This window comes from Miniopterus schreibersii, assembly GCF_964146895.1.
Source record: "Miniopterus schreibersii genome assembly, chromosome: 19".
Classification (NCBI taxonomy): domain Eukaryota; kingdom Metazoa; phylum Chordata; class Mammalia; order Chiroptera; family Miniopteridae; genus Miniopterus; species Miniopterus schreibersii.
The window spans coordinates 8,571,614-8,592,658 of NC_138119.1; the positions used below are offsets into that span (position 1 = coordinate 8,571,614).

The 21,045-nt window shown below is 47.3% G+C and overlaps 1 protein-coding gene across 1 annotated transcript in view; it reads right to left on the reverse strand.

The window, feature by feature from the left end:
- Positions 1 to 19,709, reverse strand: part of CD58 (CD58 molecule) — a 28,384-nt gene extending 8,675 nt beyond the window's left edge. The window contains exons 1-2 of the mRNA XM_081120992.1: positions 19,589 to 19,709; positions 2,679 to 2,978 (exon numbers count right to left, since the gene is read on the reverse strand). Coding sequence (XP_080977118.1) covers positions 2,679 to 2,978; positions 19,589 to 19,655 — 367 coding nt within the window. The 5' untranslated portion in view covers positions 19,656 to 19,709. The remainder of the gene's footprint in view (positions 1 to 2,678; positions 2,979 to 19,588) is intronic.
- Positions 19,710 to 21,045: the final 1,336 nt, after the last annotated feature.

A 21,045-nucleotide genomic window follows, 5' to 3' on the forward strand; every position in this document is an offset into this window, starting at 1 on the left:
GTTAGTTACTTCTGTGCCTTTAGCAGCATTAAACAGGCCAGAAATGTGCCTACTTCATCCCCATAGATAACTCAATCAGTTGCTTTATAATTAGTTAATTCAGCTCACAACTCTGTGAGAAATGAGATTTTCATATATATACATATATATCAATATCAGGTGGCATTTGTATATTTCTGTTAATTTAATAAAAAGTTATACACCAGTAGGGACCATTTAAGGTCAGAACAGTTAATTCTACTTACATGAACATTACCAATGCAACAGAGGTTGTAAGGGGATGTGAAAGAACTAATAAACACTACTAGTGGAAATTCTAAGGGGAATTTGAGGGAAAAGGCACAGCAGGTAGCAACTTATGCACAGAAGGAAGAGGTGTGAGGAAATCCCCCTTCTAAAATTCCCTTCATTAAGCCTCCGTGAGGCCTGGTGTCTCCGGAAGAATACCAAGTTACTTAAGGACAACTAACGCACCCTTAAAGCATGACTTCCCATTTCTAAAAAAAGATGTGGCCGATCATTTTATCATTCAGGTATAAAACCTGAGTCATCTTCTGATTCTTTCAAACATCTGCAACCAATACCTCTTGTCCTACTTGAATGATCACAGTAGCTTCTAGCCTGATGACTCTTCTCCCTAATCTACCATAAATAGCTACCATCTGATTAATCTTCCAAACATATAGTTCATCAAGTCACATCCCTGCTCAGGTACTGGATACAGTGGCCCCTCACTGCCACAGGCTAAAATCCAGATTCCCGAAGCAGGACCTGAAGCCCCCCATTTAATGCTGTGAATATCACTGCCTCCCAATGGAGACTCGCCTCCCTGCACTTTGCTCCTCTGCAGGCCTTCGCTAGGCTTCCTGAGGGCGGTCACAGTCAGCACAGCAGAGGAAGTGAGCTGCAAAGGGAAGGGGTGGTACACCTGACACTGAGACAATGAGGGATCAGAACGACTGGTAATGACAAGTCTAGATTATACCCATGGGGAGCCCTGAGTAGAGTAGGGGACAAGATCATTACAGGAGAGGACAGCAAGGTCTGAGAAATCGGGACATTAAAATATTACAATCATGCCCGGCCGGGTGTGGCTCAGTCGTTGAGCGTCGACCTAGGATCCAGGCGATTGGGGTTCGATTCCCGGTCAGGGCACATGCCCGGGATGCGGGCTCGATCGATAACTCTCTCATCATTGATGTTTCTGTCTCTCTCTCCCTCTCCTTTCCTCTCTCTGAGATCAATAAAGATATACTAAAAAAATAAAATAAAATAAAATAAATAAAATAAAATAAAATATTACAATCATCAAGAATTATGACAGCTGGGACATCAGAAACAGTGAAAATGAACTAGGCACTAAAATGATCCAGAAAAATTGGGGTGATGTTCACTGCAGCATTATATACAATAGCCAAGACACAGAAACAACCTAAATGTCCATTAAAGGGTGAATGGATAAAAGGGCTGTGGTACATATATACAATGAATATTAGCCATAAAAAAGGAGGAAATCCTAGGTACTTAAAATATTGGGGGGGACACTTGGGAAAGTATATGACTGTCTATCCACTATGTTGTACACCTGAAACTAATACAAAATAACAATGAATGAAACTGTAATTGAAAAATAAAATTTAAAAATATATAAAGAAATAAAAAGAGGAAATCCTACCATCTGCAACAACATGGGTAAACCGTGAAGGCATTGTGTTAAGTGAAATAAGTCAGACAGAGAAAGACAAATGCTGTCCTGTATGATCTCACCGATATGTGGACTCTAAAATAGGGAACCACCAAACTCATAGAGAAAGAAAAGACCGGAGGTGAAGGGTAGGGGGAGGGAGAATTGGAGGAAAGTGGTCAAAAGGTACAGACTTCCGGTAAAAGATAGCAAGTACCAGTAAGGGAATGTATGACACGATGGTGACAGTTACCTGCTGGAGGACACACAGGAAGGTTGTTAAGAGTTCTCAACTCTAGAGAAAATTTTTAATCCTTTGTAACCCTTATCGTCTCTGAGACGGGTTAGCTGAACCTACTGTGGTAATCATTTCTCAACACGGGGACACCAAACCATCACGCTGTGCGCCCGAAACCTACTCAGTGATGTGTCAACTGGGTCTCAATAAGACTGAAACAAACCACCACTGGGGTGCAACCATGCACCTCCAGATGCCTGCTGCAAGGGAGGGGCTTTTGAGATGGGAGAGGGAGAGTAACCTGGAGCACCCGAGAAGCACGGAGGAGCCTGTAGCGTATCTCCAGTCCCAATTTAAAGTGACAGATGAAAAAACACAAAAACAAAACCACTCCTGGGTGGGCAGCAGGAGGACACAGAAACTCAAACTTATGGAGCACCATCACCGGTCAGTGGAGCTCAGAGAGTTCCAAGTCCACTGCCGTCACGACATCCTTTGCCAGAGCATTCTAGCAAACAAGGGAGGCACCTCTGCCCAACAGGTGCTGCTCTCCCCACCTCAGTCACCTCCTCTCCTCGCCCAAAGGATGAGGGGGGAATCTGGGTACCAGAAAGGGCTCTGGGTACCAGAAAGAGAGGGAAACCATGACAATGTGATAATAAACAGTTTTGTTTCTCATAAGCCATTAATTTGTATGAGTCTTTTAAAAAGCTGGAAATTTGCCATTTTAAACAAACCAAGTTATGGAATACTCACCAAGGACGATAAGATGAAATTTCAGGCCCTTTTTAAGATCCACGGATTCAATTTCATATTCACCTTCGGCCAATGATGTTAAATTGGAGATGACAAGGTTACCTGACTTAGGGTCCAAATCAACATTCTCTGCTAAAGATCCATAACGTTTGACCTTAGTGAGTACACGACTCCATTCTGCGACTTTATCCTGTCCTTTTTTCCATATTATCTCTGTAAAATCTACAGTGCTTGATGGTGACAAAGTAACATTCCCATTCACGACTCCATACTGAAGTGTGCTTTTACAGGTGATGAAATCTAGGAGGGGGGAAAAAAATTGGTTAGGAAATACAATATGACTGTCCAAAACAGAAAACCATCTTCCAAGATGCTCTATGGAGAAAAGAGTTAAATGTAGTGGTGAACATTCACCAGCTACTTTGTGTGCTAAGCTGATTAACTGTTGACAGAAAGAATCCACTCTTTAATTGGGGCCCACATAAGCCCAAGAAGTGGAGTCGACATTTATAGAGCACCCACTACATGCCAGGTGCAGTGGGCAATGCTGGGAACGTAGCCGCAAACAAGACGGGTATCGCGCCAGGCCCTTAAGGGGTCTTGCTTCGTGGAGAAGACACTGAAGGCAACGGCCTTCCCCAGGAAGTCATGCTGAAAGGGACATAGGGTGACAAATCACTGAGGGATGAGAGCTGGATAAGGAGGGAAGGAGAGTGGGCACACAGAGGAAGCAGCGTTCCCAAGGCAGGTCCTGAATCAAGGAGTCTGGTCTGTTTGAGGAAATAAAAGCAGTTCTAAATGTTTGAAAAGAAGGCAGCAAGGGGGTGATGGGTTAGAAAGGAGGCTGCAGAGGCAGGCAGGGTCAGGGTCAGAGTGTGTGAGTGGGGGCTGGGGGGTGTCAGGGAAGACATGCTAGGGGTTTGGAACTTACCCTGTTGGCAAGGGAAGGGACAGCCACAGAAAGGTTTTGTCTGTTTGTTTATTTATTTTCTTACCCATTGAGTCACCCTGTGTCTTTTTATTTGGGCATTTAATCCATTTACATTTAAAATTATTATTGATAGATACCTATTACCATTTTAATTCTTTATGCCTGTGTTTCTCTCTCTCTATTTCTACTTCTAATTACAGCATTTCCTTTACCATTTCCTGCAATGCTGGTTCAGTGGTGATAAACTCCTTTAGCCTTTTATTTGTCTGGGAAGCTCTTTATTTCACCATATATCTTGAATGATAGTCTTGGTGTATAGAGTAGTCTTGGTTTCAGATCATTGTTTCACTGTACCTGGAATATGTCATGCCATTCCCTTCTGACCTGTAGAGCTTCTGATAAGAAATCAGTTCACAGCCTTATGGGAGCTCCTTTGTAGGTAACAGACTGCTTTTCTCTTGCTGCCTTCAAGATTCTCTCTTTGTCTTGAATTCTTGGCATTTTAATTATGATGTGTCTGGGCATGAGCCTCTTTGGATTCTTCTTGCTTGTGCCTCCCTGTGCCTCCTGAACTTGTGTGACTTTTTCCTTGATCAGGTTAGGGAAATTTTCTGCCATTATTTCTTCAAACATGTCACAGAAAGGTTTTAAACAAAAGATGAGTGTGACATAATTTAAGTTTCCATGGGCTAACCATCTGCAGAGTGGACAGTGGTTGATGGAGGCAGAGAAAGCAGAGCATAGGCAATGCAGTAGCAAGGAGAGAGAGGCAGATGGGACAGACCAGACCAGGGACACGCGAGTGGACACACTCAAGAAGTCATAGGAGTTAGTAATTGGATGTGCGGGACGAGGGAGAGGGAGGAGTTAATAATGTTGGCTGTTTGAGAGCCCTTTTTCTTGGCTGACAGGGGTTGCTGAGGTCAAAAACAATGTCAGGAAGCTGGCCGGGGGAACAATGGGGATTAAGGACTATGTGCAGTGGAGTGCTGGAGCTGATTCCAACCTTCTGCTGCTGGCCAATGGTTACCATCTCTTGTCAGATCATACTGGTGGAGTTCTTTCAGCAAAACACTGACAAAGGATTTAACAAATGAGAGCCTCCCGCCCCCTCCACACCAATTCAGTCATTAAACATTTATCACCACCACTGAGACTGGGTTATTCTCGATACCCCCAAATGGGTTTAAATGCATCTTGCTCCAGACTTGACTTTCTTGTTAAGAGCAAAGATCAACTGCTAAGGGAGAGAATTAAAGATAAACTGAAATTTGAAGTTTTTGCCTAGTAGCAATCAGGGTGACGTGCAGGAGCGCAGGAAAAATCAAGACATTCAATAGCCCAATTGTCGGCAATTGTGTGCAGTAATTTCAAATAAGCAGCAAATATCTGGGGAGGAGGTGGGTGCAGGGAGGAGGGGGTCAGTGGGGGTGGGGGCATCTGTAGAACTTTCAACAATAAAGATAAATTTTTTAAAAAGGGTATACACTCTAGAGAGAAGAAATAACACAATTATTTTTATATTATGTAGACATCTAATAGGGGAATATAGAATGAATGATTTTGGTATTTAAATTAAAAAGCATCCTTTAAAAAAAGCAGTAGCAGCAAATATCCCCCGTTTGTCTATTTGCAGGGATTTTTAGAACCCATCTCCCTTAATTCAGGGAGACTGCCTTCAAAAATACACCTGCATCTTTCTGTTGCTTTGCTGATTACACACTATCTTTCCGATTCAACAACAGTACGTGGGAAGACAGATGGAAGGAGCAGGGTTCGAAGTCAGAGAGTCTGTCCACTCACTGCAGTGGGGCCTGAAATGTCTTGTGAACGAGTGAATGAGAGAGCGGGGAGGGCGGTGTGGAAGGGAAGGGGGTGAACTGCCTCGCCCAGGCTTCGTGAAGACAGCATCAGCCTTTTCCAGGGGGAGCAGTGTTCCCTGGGCTGTAAACAGGAAAAAGAAAGCAGCCAGGAATGGGGTGGGGAGACACAAGGAGGGAGACAGGGGAGACTTCAGTTTGGAAAGAGTTATGAGAACGCTAAGCTGGAAGAAACTCTGAAAATTATTCAAATCACCCCCGTTTTACAGGCGAAGTGACAGAGCACCGAGAAAACAGAAACAGCGTGGCACTGAACGCCCCCTCTCCTCCAGGTGCGTGTCCATATCGTCCTGAACCCTCTGCACCTCCGGGCGCAGTGGGGGTGCTAGCCCATTTTACAGACGGGGAAACATGCCCCGGGGGGCACGCCCACTGCTCAGCGTCTCAGCAAGTTCCCGGCCGCAGAGGGACCAGGACACAGATTTTCTGACTCCTTGCTCAGCTCTCCTTCCACCACAGCATAGTTCTGTCATTCATTCATTCAATCCGAAAATATTCTCTGGGCATCTATTCTGTGTGGGAGAACCAGACAGACACGGTCCCTGCCCTCTTAGAGCTCACTTTCTGTTAGAAAAGTCAGACTTCATACAAATAATTAGGCAAACATCCATGCAGTGAGTTTTTGCTGTTTAAAAGCAGAGATAGATAGAGGGGAAAAATGTATTCTCCCTAATGTGATTGCCTAGGCAGGCATTCCACACTAGTCGAATTGGTTTTTTTAAACTACTGGAGTTCTATTTGTTTTAAAGAATTTTGAATGATCTTTTCTTTTTAAAGAGATGAAGTTACCTAACGCCTCCATGGGGAGTGATATCATATACCTAAAAACAACTTCAATTTCAAATAATTAGTTGCAGTATCCTTACAAAAACATCATCATTACACTCCCTTTTTGATAGTTCTTATGGCTTAAGAGTGAGGAGTGGAAACCCAAATATTTTACAGATGAAGTGTCTGATTTTTTATCTAGAAAACACTGGGTTACTGAAAAGGGACCCCCATTTCCAACCACAAATTCCACTGCACATTTTTACTTGGGTCCTGGGATTTATATTGACTACCACTTTTAGTTTATTTAATCTAACACACACTCTCCCCTAGGCACTGCTGGAAAAGCTCAACAAATATGTATTCAATCAGTCCTCTTAAAAACCCTATTAGGCCCTGACCGGTTTGGCTCAGTGGTTAGAGCATTGGCCAGCGGACTGAAGGGTCCCAGGTTCGATTCCAGCCAAGGACACGTACCTCAGTTGCAGGCTCCATCCCCAGCCCCGGTCGGGCCGCATGCAGGAGGCAACCAATCCATGTGTGTCTCTCACACTGATACTTCTCTCTCTTTTTCTCTTTCTCTTCCACTCTCTCTGAAAAGCAATGGAAAAATATCCTCAGGTGAAGGTTTTTTAAAAAGCCGATATCAGGCAGGTTATTTTTAACCCTATTTTGCAGAGGAGAAAACTGAGGCACACAAAGGTTAAGTGACCTGCTAGTTAAGTGATGAAACTGGATTTGATCCCAGACGGTCTGACTCCAGAACGCCCTTAACCACTGTTTCTTACTTGGCTTGCTATGGGGCGTGTGGCTGTAACAGTGACATGACACAGGGTTTCTCAGGATGCAATCTGTAGACTGTACTGGAAGAGCAGATGTTAGGGATGAGAGTCAAACCGCTCTACTTGGGGTTCAAGCATACTTCTAACACCTAGATGAGGCACCAAGCTCAATGGTCCCCAAATCATGGACTGTCAGGGCTAGAGAGGACCTCAGAGAACAACAGACTGTGCCCCTCCCCAGCCCCCGCTCATGGAGGTGAGGAAATGAGGAAGGTTTGACTGAGCACGATATTGAGGACCCCAAATCTCCAAAATGTTACATGAGAACCCAAGTTTAAACCCAAGAGTGGTGGTGGTTTTTTGGGGGGTTTTGTTTGTTTTGCTTTGTTTTTAAAGATGTTACCAAGGAAAATGAAACAGGGTTTTGTAACTAAAGACCATGAGAAGCTAAGTTGAAAGGAAGGCCTGAACAAAATGTGAGATGTGGATTTTTTTCCTTCATATGGCCAACCAGAGCAGAGCCCTCCCTTCACATGGCCAAATCTTGGTCTGTTTGGGCCTAATAAACTCTGCTGGCCTCACCCTGAAAACTCCCTGGGACCCTGCCCCAACACAAGTGTGCAAGCAACCAGCAGGTGGCAGCTAGACTTGGTATACCTGGGGACATTTGCTCAGTGGCCTCAGACCCAGCACCAAGTTTGAACTTGTATCAGTCGGTGAACACCACTCGCCCCTACCTGGTGACTCACTGAGAACCTATCTCATGCATCTCAAATACAGCCAGAGGCTCTTTCAGTGACTGAGCTGAATAGGCAGAGGCAGGTGGAGGAAATCTCAGGGTACCTTGGGACTTCAACCTGCACCAGGGCCTGGTGCTGGTAAAAGATGGCCTTGGTGCGCAGCCTGGTCCCTCCCATGCACACCCAGGCCGAGCAGAGACAGCCACAAACTGTGGATCACTTGTAGGTCCAAGTCACAGGAAGCGTCTGACACTGGCCTGCACCAAGTCCCTCCCAAGAGGCCCAGAACCTACATAAACCAGTGGTCAGCTTCAGACAACATCAGAGCAAGAACCAAAAAGTTTCACAAGCAGGATATCCAAAGGGAGACCTCAGCAGGCACCAGACCCTGCTGAGGTAAATCCTGCTTTGTGACATGGTGTGCACAGCAGCTCGCACACCATGGTTGGAGTTGAGTCTTGCAGCCAGCCAGCCTGAGGGTCGATTCCACACACAAACAGGCCAATAGCAATCAAGACTCAATTATAATAGAAGGGCCAACATAACCCACACGAGGGACATTCCTGGAGCACCCAGCTCAGGTGATCAAGGAGAGTGCACCACTGGACCCCACAGGACACCTACTACATAAGGCCACCCCACCAAAACTGGGAGTCATAGCAGATCTATCTAATACATAGAAACAAATACAAAGAGGCAGGCAAAGTGGGGAGAGAAAGAAACGTACCCCAAATGAAAGAACAGGAGAAATATCCAGAAAAAGAACTCAATGAAATGGACACAAGCAATTTACCAAATGTAGTGTTCAAAGCAATGATTATAAGGATGCTCTAACAGCATGAAAAATGACACAGAAACCATCAAAAAAGGCCAATCAGAAATGACGACTACAATATCTGAAATAAAGAATATACCGGAAGGAAGAAACAGTAGGTTGGATGAAGCAGAGGGTCAGATCAGTGACCTGGAAGACAAGGTAGCAGAAAACAACCAATCAGAGCAGCAAAAAGAAAACCCAATTTTAAAAACTGAGGATAGTTTAAGGAACCTTTGCAACGACATGAAGCATACCAACATCGGCATCACAGGGGTACCAGAAAGAGAAGAGAGAGAGCAAGGAACTGAGAACCTATTTGAAAAAATGATGATTGAAAACTTCCCTAGCCAGGTAAAGGAAAAAGACACACAAGTCCAGCAAGTGCAAAGTCCCAAACAAGATGAACCCAAAGAGGCCCACAGCAAGACACATCATAATTAAAATGGCAAAGGTCAGAGACAAAGAGAGAATCTTAAAAGCAGCAAGAAAAAGACAGTTAGTTACCTACACGGGAGCTCCCATAAGGATGTCAGCTGATTCCTCAACAGAAATATTCCAGGCCAGAAGGGAGTGGCCTGAAGTATTCAAGGTCATGAAAAGCAAGGACCTACAACCAAGACTACTCTACCCAGCAAGGCTATCACTTAAAATTGAAGGAGAAATAAAGAGCTTCCCAAACAAGGAAAAGCTAAAGGAATTTGTTACCACTGAACCAAAATTACAAGAAATGTGAAGAAGAAAAAGAGGATTTTAACACACTATTGACATCAACAGATAGATCTTCCTGATAGAAAATCAACACAGAAACAGTGGCCTTAAATGACACACTAGATCAGGTTAATTTAACTGAAATTTTCAGAGCATTTCGTCCCAAAATAGCAGAATATATATTCTTTTCAAGTGCACCAGGAACACTTTCTAGGACAGACCACATGTTAGGACACAAAACAAGTCTCAATAAATTTAAGAAGACTGAAACCATCTCAAGCATCTTCTCTGACCATAATGGTATGAAACTAGACATCAATCACAAGAAAACTGAAAAACGTACAAAGTCACGGAAGCTAAATAACATGTTACTAAACAATGAATGGGTTAACAATGAGCTCAAAGAAGACATCAAAACATATTTTGAAACAAATGAAAATGAGAACACCACAACCTAAAAATCTATGGGACACAGTGAAAGCAGAAATTTCCCTAAGAGGGAAATTCATAACACTACAGGCCTACTTTAAGAAATAAGAAAAATCTCAAATAAACAATATAACTTTACACTTAAAGAAACTAGAAGAAGAACAACAAACAAAGCCCAAAGTGAGTAAAATAATAAAGGGAATTATCAAGAAAGGAAATAATGAAGATCAGAGCAGAAATAAACAAAATAGAGTGTAAAAAAAAAAACTACAAAAGATTAATGAAACCAATTAATGAGCTGGTTCTTTGAAAAGGTAAACAAGACTGACAAACCTTTAATCAGGCGATGGAAGGAGACCTGACTTGGGGTGGTGAATTGTACACCTATTTTATTAACCAATATCATTTTATTAACCAATGTCACCCCAATAAATTTTTTAAAAGGTAAGTAAAAAATGTGAGATGTGAAAAAGTGAAGGGAGGGAGAGGAGATAAGAGACTTGAATGCAGGAAGGAAGAAAAGCCAGAGCAAATCCATCCATCCAGGAACAATCAAAGAAGTCATAGGGAAACTCAATAAATATTTAAGTGAGTTAACTAAACTGATTAACATACACCTTAAATGCAGTACAAAAGGGAGCAAAATGTGAGTCTCCCCAAACCCTGAGCTCTGCAAGACCTCAAAGTGCCGTGGAACCTGGCTGAAGAGCCGTGACTCGGCAAGGACAGGTACAGACGTTTAACTGGGGCCCAAGAGTCAATGGCAGGGGACCACTCAGGTGCAGTCAAAACAGGTCCCTTCCTTTCCCCTGCCTGCCTCCAGCACCGGCACGGAAGCGAGACTATTCCCCGCCCCTGTCCCACTGCTGTCCCTTCTGAGATGTTCCCTTTGTCTCCTGCTTCCCCTTCAAGTTTCAACCAGGCAGGCACCACCGCTAAGTGTGGCGCCCTCAGGGCTCTGCGCCAGAGAAACTCCTCGATGTCAGCTGCCAACGCGAGTTAAAAGCCTGTCTGAGGTCTGAGGTCTGAGGAAATGCTGGTCACTGGAGTCACTTTTTAGAGATGAGCTAATCGCTCTTCCAGGATTTAGAGAAAAGGTTTTACTTAGAAATGAATGATGAACTTTAAATATCTTTTTTTTTTTTAAGTATGCTCTAAAATACCTGTATATAGTTCACTTGGCCTGCAGATAGTAGCAGTTAAGGAAACAATTTATTTGCTGCAAAGAAAAAAAATCCCCCAGGAGTTTCAGTACTCGAATATATAAAGCTTGGCATTCCCCCCAGTATGTCTCATACTGTGATGGGGATGGGCTGAGCCCTCAGTGGACCCTGGAGGAGGCAGGGTTTTGAGGCAGACACGGTTGCTTGTGACCACAATCTTGACCCTCACTTCTGTGAAATCACAGACCTCGCTTTTGGAGACACCCACAAGGAGGACTGGGATGCTGGCGCTGGGGCAACCAAGCCTCTGTTCAAACATATGCCAGACATTTAAGTCAGGAGGAGCAGCAGGGCTCCCAAAATGACTAGGCCAGTGCTGGTATCAAGTGATCTGTCTCATTAAATTCATAAATATTCTGGGATTAGTCAGACACCATGTTCCAGTTTGGGGGTTGAAATGTGCTCACCAGGTGTGTAGATGATAAGGAACAGTCCTTTTACTCAATGAAGTTTCCTGCAGCTTGTTCTTTTAACCTAGTTCTTAGTGAATCCAATCAAAAGAGCCCTAGGCCAGCTCCGCCTCAGTGATATTTAACAATAGCCGCAGCACAAACTCTCACTATATTTGGGGCTTACTGTGCGCCAAGCACTTGTTTTAAAAAAGCTAGGCCCGGCTGGCATGGCTCAGTGGCTGAGCATCGACCTATGATCCAGGAGATCACAGTTTAACTCCAGGTGGGGGCTCCATCCCCAGTAGGAGGTGTGCAGGGGGCAGCTGACCAATGGCTCTCATCATTGATGTTTCTCTCTCTCCCCCTCTCCCTTCCTCTCCTTGAAATCAATAAAGACATATTTTTAAAATAGATAGACAAATAAATAAATAGCAAGACTGGTCTATCTATTTATCTATCTATATTCATTCATTTACTCCTCAAATCAACTCTATGAGGTAGATCTTAATATTCATGTTTTCATTCACCAAACACTTACTGAGCCCATCCTGTGTCCCAGGCACTGTAATAAGCAGTAAGCAAAACACAAAACCCTGCCCTCCTGGAGTTTATGTTAGAGTGACCAGGTAGGAACACGACAAAGGGAAGTGAAGTGTCTTTCTGTTGGGCGATGTTAAAGGCTACTAAGGAAAACGAAGCAGAGTCTGGGGGCGGGCGCTAATGAGGGTGCTACCGTGTGTGAGGTGGTCACAACTGGCATGAGAGCAGGGCCCAGAAAAAGTGAGGGCGTGAGCTTGAGGAAATGGGGAAGAGTGAGAACCACTGGGTCACGGGTGAGGAACCTGGGGCTCAGAGAGGTGCAGAAGCTCACGGAGTCACTCTGGGTCCAAGGCAGAGCTGGGGTCGACCCGGGCAGCCGGGCCTGGAGCCTGCGCTGTTAGCACCATGAGATGCCGCGGTCTCTCCGGGTTGACCCCCCCGACCCAGACCCAGTCAGTCATTTCTGTGTCCGTGACTGCTGAAGGCCACTGGTCTCGGCTGCAACGGCACTGCTTGCCTGTCTCCATCTAGTTCAGACCCAAACCGCAGCCACCCGATTCCCAATAAGCAATATATTCCCCGGTCCCCCAGTCCCAGCCACTGCCCAGAGCTTGCCTTGCACGGGCTCTCGGCTGTCAAGCTACTCTTTGCCTCCTGGATGAAGTAATCCAGGATTCAGACCAACTTCCTTTTCAGCTTTTCGGTCTCCCATACTCTTAAGTTCCTGTGCTTACAGAGGTCTCCTTTCCCAAGCCACTGCCCCGGGCAGTCCACTAACCACATGCGGCTTGTTAGCACATCAAATGTGGTCTGAAATGAGACGTAGGTGAGTGTAAAGTATTAACCAGACGTTGAGCATTTAATATGAAAAAGAGAATGTAAAAATCATTTATATCAACTATATGTTGAAATGAAAGTCTTGCACCTGTATTAGGTTAAATAAAATATATTATTAAGATGAATTCCACCTGTTCTTGTTCTATTTCTCTCTGACAGCACTACTTAGCCTGTGCTTTCAAGATAACCACATTGCATCATGCTCAAGAGCTGCATTTACCTTTGACCTTTCTTAGAATACACCTGAGACCTACATACAGCCTGCTTTGGGGGCAAAGGTTCTTACTACAACAACTTAAGACTGTCAGTCTTTTTACATCTATTCTCCAAAGTCTGATGCAAGGTATTTCAATAGACGATTGATCATTTCATTAAAAAAATTTTCTTTATAATCCCTTTTATTTTCCATTCATTCAGTTTATAGTTGAGAAACTCCATTACAACTAATTTACGGCATAGCCTTATTAGTTTCTCATTCATCTGAGTTTCTTATTATTTGCTGAATGTGTATAGTAACCTTGATTTTTTTTTCTAGTTTTTAACTGTTATATGGGGGGAAATGTTCAAGAAACAACCAGTGAGCCTGATGGGAGTTCAGGCGCTAATCTCAACAGGCATTTTGGGAACATTATGAAAAGGGAGTGGATGGTCACTAGGAACCAAAGGGGTTCATTTCTGAAGAACAAGCCTATCAACATAATTTGGTTTCCTCAGATGGAGACTTGGTTGACAGAGCAGATCAAAGTCACAAAGGACAGACCTTTGATTTTTTTTTTTTTTTTTTTTAGAGCTAAACACTGATCGGCTGCCTCCCGCATGAATCAAACCTGCAACCCCGGCATGTGCCCTGACCAGGATTCGAACCAGCAACCTTTTGGTGCATAAGACAATGCTCAGTCCACTGAGCCACACCGGCCAGGGCAAGGATAGACCTTTGGATTAACAGCTCCCAATCAGGGGCAGAGAGCAGACATGAATTTATTTCAGTGACTCTCAGCAAGAGTTTTTCCTTCGCGTCCTCTGGTTTCCTTTGGAGCCTCCCAGTCCGTCAGGGGGAAGCCAACGGGCACAAGGGAAAGGGGCCAAAGGAGAGGGTCCGGCGCATAAAGTAACTGAAGGGCACTCTCCTGGGGGGCCAGCGGACCGACAGGGAAACCACCTCCAAAGAGGAACTGCTAAAACGTTTCCTGTCCCTCTCCCGGGGCCGGTCTCAGGCTGGCGACCTCACACGCACACATGCGAACCTCAACCTGTCTGAGCACACGGGAGGGGGGGTCCTGGTTCCACATTCGATCCTGAGAAAGTCTGACTCACGACTGCAGAACCTAAGGGCTGTGGCCTCAAGTGAAAGCTGTAAAAAGGCTTCTGCGCCCGGGAAGCACCCGGGAGACAGAAGCCCCGGGCCAGCCTTCTGCTCCTCAAGAGAACCACCGCTCCGCTCAGCACCTGCCCCTGAAGAACGTGGGCGTGACCCAGGGCAGCAGCGCAAATTCCTCGATCTAGTTTCTCAAAAGTGGCTCTAAGTCTCTTCCAAGTTTCTAAGATTCCTATCAAAATCAAACCAAGAACGCAATGCGTAAAATTTGACCAAATCCTGTTCTTTTTTTTTTTTTTTTTAAAGACATCCTTGTGACAAGTGAGAAAATTTGCATAAGGATACAGGTTGGGTGACAGGAGATTACCATAATTTTCATAAATACTATAATGTCTTTGGGATTACGCAAAAGTACTTAGGAGTGAAGCGTGGGTGTAAGAGGAAAACTATGGCAAACTGATAATAAATAGATAAATAGGTAAATAGCTGTCCTTCTGAATTCTAAGGCCCAAAGGTTTTCTCACCTCCCACCCCCTACTGTAGATTATGATACGAATACAGTCTGATGGGAAGGATAATTGTGCTGGCCTATATAATTTCACATGCCTTAGCAAAATTAATATGTATGCAGGTCCTATAGAGAGACCACCCATGGCTTCACCGATCAATCATCAAGCAGTTGTTCATCTAATCTTGGGTTCGGAATGCGTGGACTGAGGCAAACAGACCTGGCTTCTAGCACACTCTGCCACGTATTTGCTGTGCGAACTTGGACAAGGTACAAACCTAAGCTCTGTTCTCCTCTTTAATGGTCCAGACCTCAAAAAAGCAAAAAGGCAGTGACAATGAAGTGAAAACAAAAATCTAAAGTACTAAGCACGGCGCCCAGGAGCTGCGGATTTACACTCTGTGACCACGCTGGGTCTAGTTTTCCGACAGGAATGCACCACCACACTATCGGACTTGGGTTCTTTCCTAAACGCACCTCTGAATCGTGACTGCAGCAAAGCTTATGAATAAGGGTCACATGCTAAAGGGAGGTAACTTAAAACGGAGATACGCTTGACAAATACTATATCATTTAATGCCCAGATCTAACAATCTGTACTGCTAAAAAAACAAAAAAAAACAAAACGGCAACATTAAAACAAATCAAGGACAGGGATTTTTAAAGAAATAGTATACGACTTGGTTCCTGCATACAAGGAACTAAAATCTAGTTGGGGAGACAGCTGGGAAGAAAAAGTATCCATAAAAAGTCCACAGCGTCAAAACAGGGCAGACTCTGCTGAGAAGAGCTGAAACAGTAACAGCTCCTGGTTCCTTGCTGTCTTCATAGTAACAACCCAGCAGGCTTTACCTTCAAACACATCCCAGTGGCTCCCGTTTCTCACCTCCTCCCCGCAGCCTTGACTCATCTCCGCAGTTCCTGCAGCCTCAAATCCTCTCCATGCCGCGCCTTTCCTCCCTGCCCTCCACAGCCTCTTCTCCACCCAGCACCCAGAATAATTTGTTTAAACACTCTGGCTGTCATAATTTCACTTCAAAATTTTCCATTTCACTCGGAGTAAAAAAGCCACAGTCTTTAAAGGGAACCACAAAACTTGATCTCTAGGGTCCAGCCCTGACCACTTTCACAATTTCCTTTTCAACTACTTTTCAGTAAAATGATCTCCTGGAAGTTCCTCAAATGCTTGAAGCCTATCGCAGGGCTCTGCTCCCACCCCTTCTGCCTGGAATAGTGGTACCCCGCCAGTCACCTGGCCTGCTCCCTCACTTCCTTACGTCTGCCCTGTCACCCTTTATAGAGACCCTCCCCTGACCACACTGTATAAAATACTAGCCACCAAAAAGTGGCCAAGTGAAATATCACCCCTCCGCCCGTGGAGTACTATGCAGTTGTACAAAAGGAACAAGGGTGATGTCTATGAAGTGATATGGAAGGATTTTCCAGACATGTGGTTAATTGACAAAAAACAAGGTACAAAAGAGCACACAGTAGGTGTTACCTGTTTAAGAAAGGGAGTTAGAAATAAACACATGTTATCTGTTTATATCAGCAAGCAGAAACAAGAAAAACAAAACAGAAACAAATTATATGCTATGGGCAACAGGATTTCTCTGGGCATACCTTTTTATATAGTTGTGATCTGAACCACGTTAATATATATTTTAAAAGGGGGAAACCCTGAAAATTGAACAGAAGCAGAAACAAATTAATGCAACTATATACAAATCAATAACATAACCACAAAGAAGAAAAAAAGATTGAATTCAAGTAACTTTAAAAGCTTGTATTCTGTAAATATCCAGTGGGATATACAAAAAAATAAACAGAACAGCAAAGAAATCTTGAACTGTACTCAGTAACGGTTGCGCTTGGTAGTGGAACTGGTATAGCAATTATAAAACTCTTCTGTTTAATAGAGATTAGGAAATGCACTGATGCTACTAAGAATAGTTCTCACTGTGGCGAAGCAAGATGCAAAGATGGAAGGGAGCAGGTGAAAGAAGAATGAAATTATTGGATTAGCCTTAGTGGTAAATGTTCCCTAGCTCTGACAACAGGCAGGGCCTGGAAGCCACGAATCAGTCCCTTGAGCACACCCAGCACTCAGAGCATGATTTCTACATACCACCCCCCACTAAAGGGAACGAGGGAATCTACTGATTCCAAGGCCGAGGCAGGAAAGGTACGAAAGGAATTTCTTTCTGTGCTAGAAAGGAAGTGCTCAACTCACCGAAACGGAACAAAAGGGCACTGAAGCTTGGAGGGAGTCCCACTTGCAAATTTGGGGTCACTGAGCATCAAAATACACAATGATGGGAATGCCATCTTTAACATCCATGAGTCCATGCTAGTAATAAGTGAAATGAGAAAGGGAGGTGCAGTACTGAAGAAGGTCAAAAATGTATAAAGAAAAACAGGCATAGAAAATTGCCATCTACAAATATTTTAATGACAGACTCGGGGAAGAATTGCCACTGGATGCTGAACCACTGTGTGAAAGAATGTTGGGGAACAGAATAATTACACAATCTCAAAATGTCACTTAGTGAATCACATACTAGTCACAAAGATGAAAAGGTGCCTCTACAACGGAGCAATGAGGTGAACCTCACCTTAAACAAATAACTGGAGTTAACATCTCCAACTGGACTGCACCTGCCGCTGAAAAGATGCAGTAAGGATACTACACACCTACCAAAAATCCCTGCCTGAGAAAGTTTCTAATCATGAGGACACAGACAACCCAAACCCAGGGACATTTTATAAAACAACTGGCCTAAACCCTTCAAAAATGGTGATAAAGTACCAAAAAATAAAGTACAAAAAAAAAGTTAACTGTTTTAGGTTGATTAAAGAGGCATGACTTCAAAATGCAGGCTCTCTGACAAAACAGGGAATCGGTCTGCATTTCCGGTGATAGTGGTTCTGTGACTTAATGAAATATTTAGGGGTGAGGTGTCACAAGAGCAGCAACTCTCAAATGATTTAGCATAAGAATAAATCTCAGTATAAAGAGAGAAGTAAACCAACTGTGACAAAATATTACTCACTGGTGATTCACGGAGAAAAGCATGTAGGTGTTCACTATACTATTTAAATGATACAAAGTTTTAAAAACTTAAAAAGAAATGTTAACCACTCCCCCTCCCCTTTCCTCTGCATTACAGATTAGTAACTGTTTACCACCCCCAAATATTTCCTAGTTTACTTATTTCCTGTCCCCCCCACTACAATGTGAGCTTCTCAAAGGCAGGGAAGAGTCTGTTCCTTGCTGCACCCCCAGCCCTGACACAAAGCGCCTGCCACAAAGTTGCCACTCAGTAAGTATTTACTGAATGACTGATGTTCACAGTCATTCTATGAAGTAGATACTGTCGCTATCTTTTCCGTGGCGAGTGGTGCTCCCTCTTCCAAGGCAAAGACAGAAGTCAGGTCACTGCCAGAAGTTCTAACTCAGGCGCCGGGCGGGGATCTGAAGGCGGGCATGCGACTCCAGAGCTGACGCTGCCGGTCACCTTCTCTGGTGGGGCGCGCTCCACCGGCAAAGGGCTCACCTGCGGGGAGTGCCATTCACTCAGTCTGACGGGCCCGCTTGCCCAACGAAACGACCTCTGCATGAACACATGAATTACGTGGCAGGCACCACCAGGAGGGGACTGTTCAGAGAATGTTGCTGGAGGACAGGGGACTTGGGTAAATCGGGGTTTCAGGGGAAGAGATCACAGGTTCAGGCAGCAGCCAACAAAGGTGCGTTCCGGGACCCGGGAGAGGTCAGTTCATCTGGAAGAGCCACGCCACCCATTCCACCTCTGCCACAGCCACCAGCATCTGAAGCCCGCCCAGCTCGTTGGGCCCTGGCTCCCCCGCCTGCCTCCAGCCCTCTCGACCGCACCCAGTCCTTCCTCTTTATTGTGTCCGGTTTATCAAGTGCACGGTGTGAGCCTGACAGGCCCAGAAAGACTTTTCCTTCCCCTGAAGAAGAGAATCTAACCTCCCAAGTGGGCATTCAGGGCCCCTAGAGGGGCCTCACCTTGAGGGGGCACACTGACCCTGCAGTGGCACCGGGGGCTCTGCTGCCCCAGCGCGCCCTGGACACGCCACTCTGTGGCTCCTTCGGACCTGCTCCCCGCCTGGAATGCTGCCTCCAATCGCAGCACGACTGCAAACCAACCACCTCCCTTCCACAAAGTCCTTGTTTCACAAAAGATACTGTGAGGCGTCGCCTACGGACACTCCCTCCTCACGCTTCCTCCGAGAACCACTTTCCCGCTAACCTCTCTCACCTTCACTTCTGTGTCTCACAGGTAGGTACCTGGAGCCCATCTCAGCGCCCCCGCACGGATGCTCGGCGCAGGCGGGGATGGCGGGTTCGTCCGGCGGGATGCGCAACGGGGCGCCATGGGAAACCCCAAGGAATGGGGAAGAGCTTCCGAAGCGTATTAATAGTATGGCAACCACCCCGCTTAGTAATCTCGAAGTGAGGCCACCGCCTACGGACACTTCTGCCCAGCGCAGAACAACTGCGTCGCCGCCTCTAGAAAGCGGGCGCTCGGCACCCAATCGGCGCGGCGGACCGCAGGGGCGCGCCCCGGCCGCACGCGGCTCTCGGCGCAGGTGCACGGACCCCGACTCGCCCCCGGCCCCGGGGTGAGCGCACGAGTTACGAAAGGGGTGATAAAGCCCGTCCCCCCGACCGACAGCCCCTGGGCAGGCCAGAGGCTGAGAAAACGCCCGTCCCCGCCCGGGGCGCGCCGCGCCGGCGGGGCTCAGAAAGGGGTCCAGGGAAAGGAGCGCGCGCGGGGTCGGGTCCGCCGCTGGGCCCCGCCCCTCTCCCGGCCCACCCAAGGGAGACTTGCCGATGCGGTGTCAGCTGTCCCTCCCTGAGGACAAGGTTCGCTGGCTGCGTTTTTCCGCCCGCGCCCCGCGCCCCACTGGGCCGAATGGGCAGTCAGTCGCCTCCGGCCCGGCCCGGCCACCCGCCAAAGCGCCCTGGGAAGGGCACCCGGCGCCGCGCCGGCCCGCGGAGCCGCCACTCACCGAGCAGGAGCGCCGAGCAGCACAGGAGGAGGCCCGCCGCCCGCCCCGGGGCCGCGCCCGCGGCCATGGCCCGTCTGGAGCTCCGCGACCCGCCGCCGCCCAGGTCTAGTGCGAGGCCCGCGCCGGCAGGAAGGGGCGGGCCGGGGCGGGGCCGGGGGGGGCGGGGCCCCTCCTCTTCCTTCGCCCCCGCCCCCTGCCTGTGGCGGAGCAGGGGCGGGGCGAGGGCTTTCGCTCCCCGGGAGCTGCGCCCCCTCGGCCGCGCCCCGGAGGGTCGGCCCCCGCGCGGCGCTCGCGCTCCCCGCGCAGTTCCCGGCTCCCGGGGCCGCGGCCGGGGGCCTCCTTGAGCCGCCCTCCCCTCAGTTACGGGAGGAGAACGGGAAGTGTCCGGCCGGTGGCGCGAGGGCTGGGGTGACGGCGCAGCCCCTCCCCCGGGCTCCGCCTTCCAAGGCGCGCCGGCCGGGGTTTCCTTGGCCTGCCTCCCTCCCCCGCCTCCCCGCCGGCGTGTCTCCCTCCCCCGTCCCCGCTTTGCGCGCCTCTGCCGTCTCAGTTGCTGCCTTGCTGGGCTGAGCGGTCACGTCTGTCCCCTTCCTCTTTGGCCAAAGTCTCTGCCCCTCCGCGGGGCAGGCGCTGGGGGTTGGTCTTTCTGATGGGCCTGCCCCCCCCATCCACCTGACCCCAGACCAGATTACTCCCAGACCCAGCTCCTCGCGTTGCCCCCCAGCTGCCACCTGCCTTTGGGAGGGAAGCGCCCTGCCCACCCGTGGGCGTTCAGGGAGCCCTCTGCGGAGCAGGGCGCGCCGCCCAGACACAGTAAACACCAGCACGTGGCCGGCTGGGAAACTGGAAGTGAGCTCCTCAGGGCGCGCCCCAAACCTCTCAGGACACTGGAACCGGACCACGAGAACCTCCTCTCAGTGACCTCTCTGCAAGTGTAAGACGGTCCTTATCATCTGAGAAGATTGGGAACCCAAGGCCGGTGCCATGCATTGTGGAAAATGTGAGAAAGTCAAGTTTCTCTTCTGCCCTGGGCTGGTGGGAACTCGGGGCCAACTTGGAAAGTCAGACCTTTCCCTAGACACGGGGGAGCCCCTGAAAGTTTTTGAGTTGGGAAGCGACCTCACAGCAGACACCTTGAGCACTTACTGGGGGCCAGGTCCTGTGTTGAGTGCATTACCTGAGTTAATTTAATCTTATCGCTGTCATTTCTACAGCCGAGGAAGCAGGCTCAGAGAATGTGAGCGGCTTTCCCAAGGACACACAGTGAGGGGCAGAACTGGGAGTCCAACCAAGGCTAAGTCCAAAGCGCCGCTCTTGCCCTTGCATACAGGAGCAGGATGCAGCTTTTGGGTGGGCAGCCATGCGGCTGTTTGGATTGGCCGGCAGGAGCGGCCAACCCATTCAAGAGCAGGGCTGAGGAAAGGGCTGCCCATCGCCTGGGGCTGAGAAGTAACCCCCAG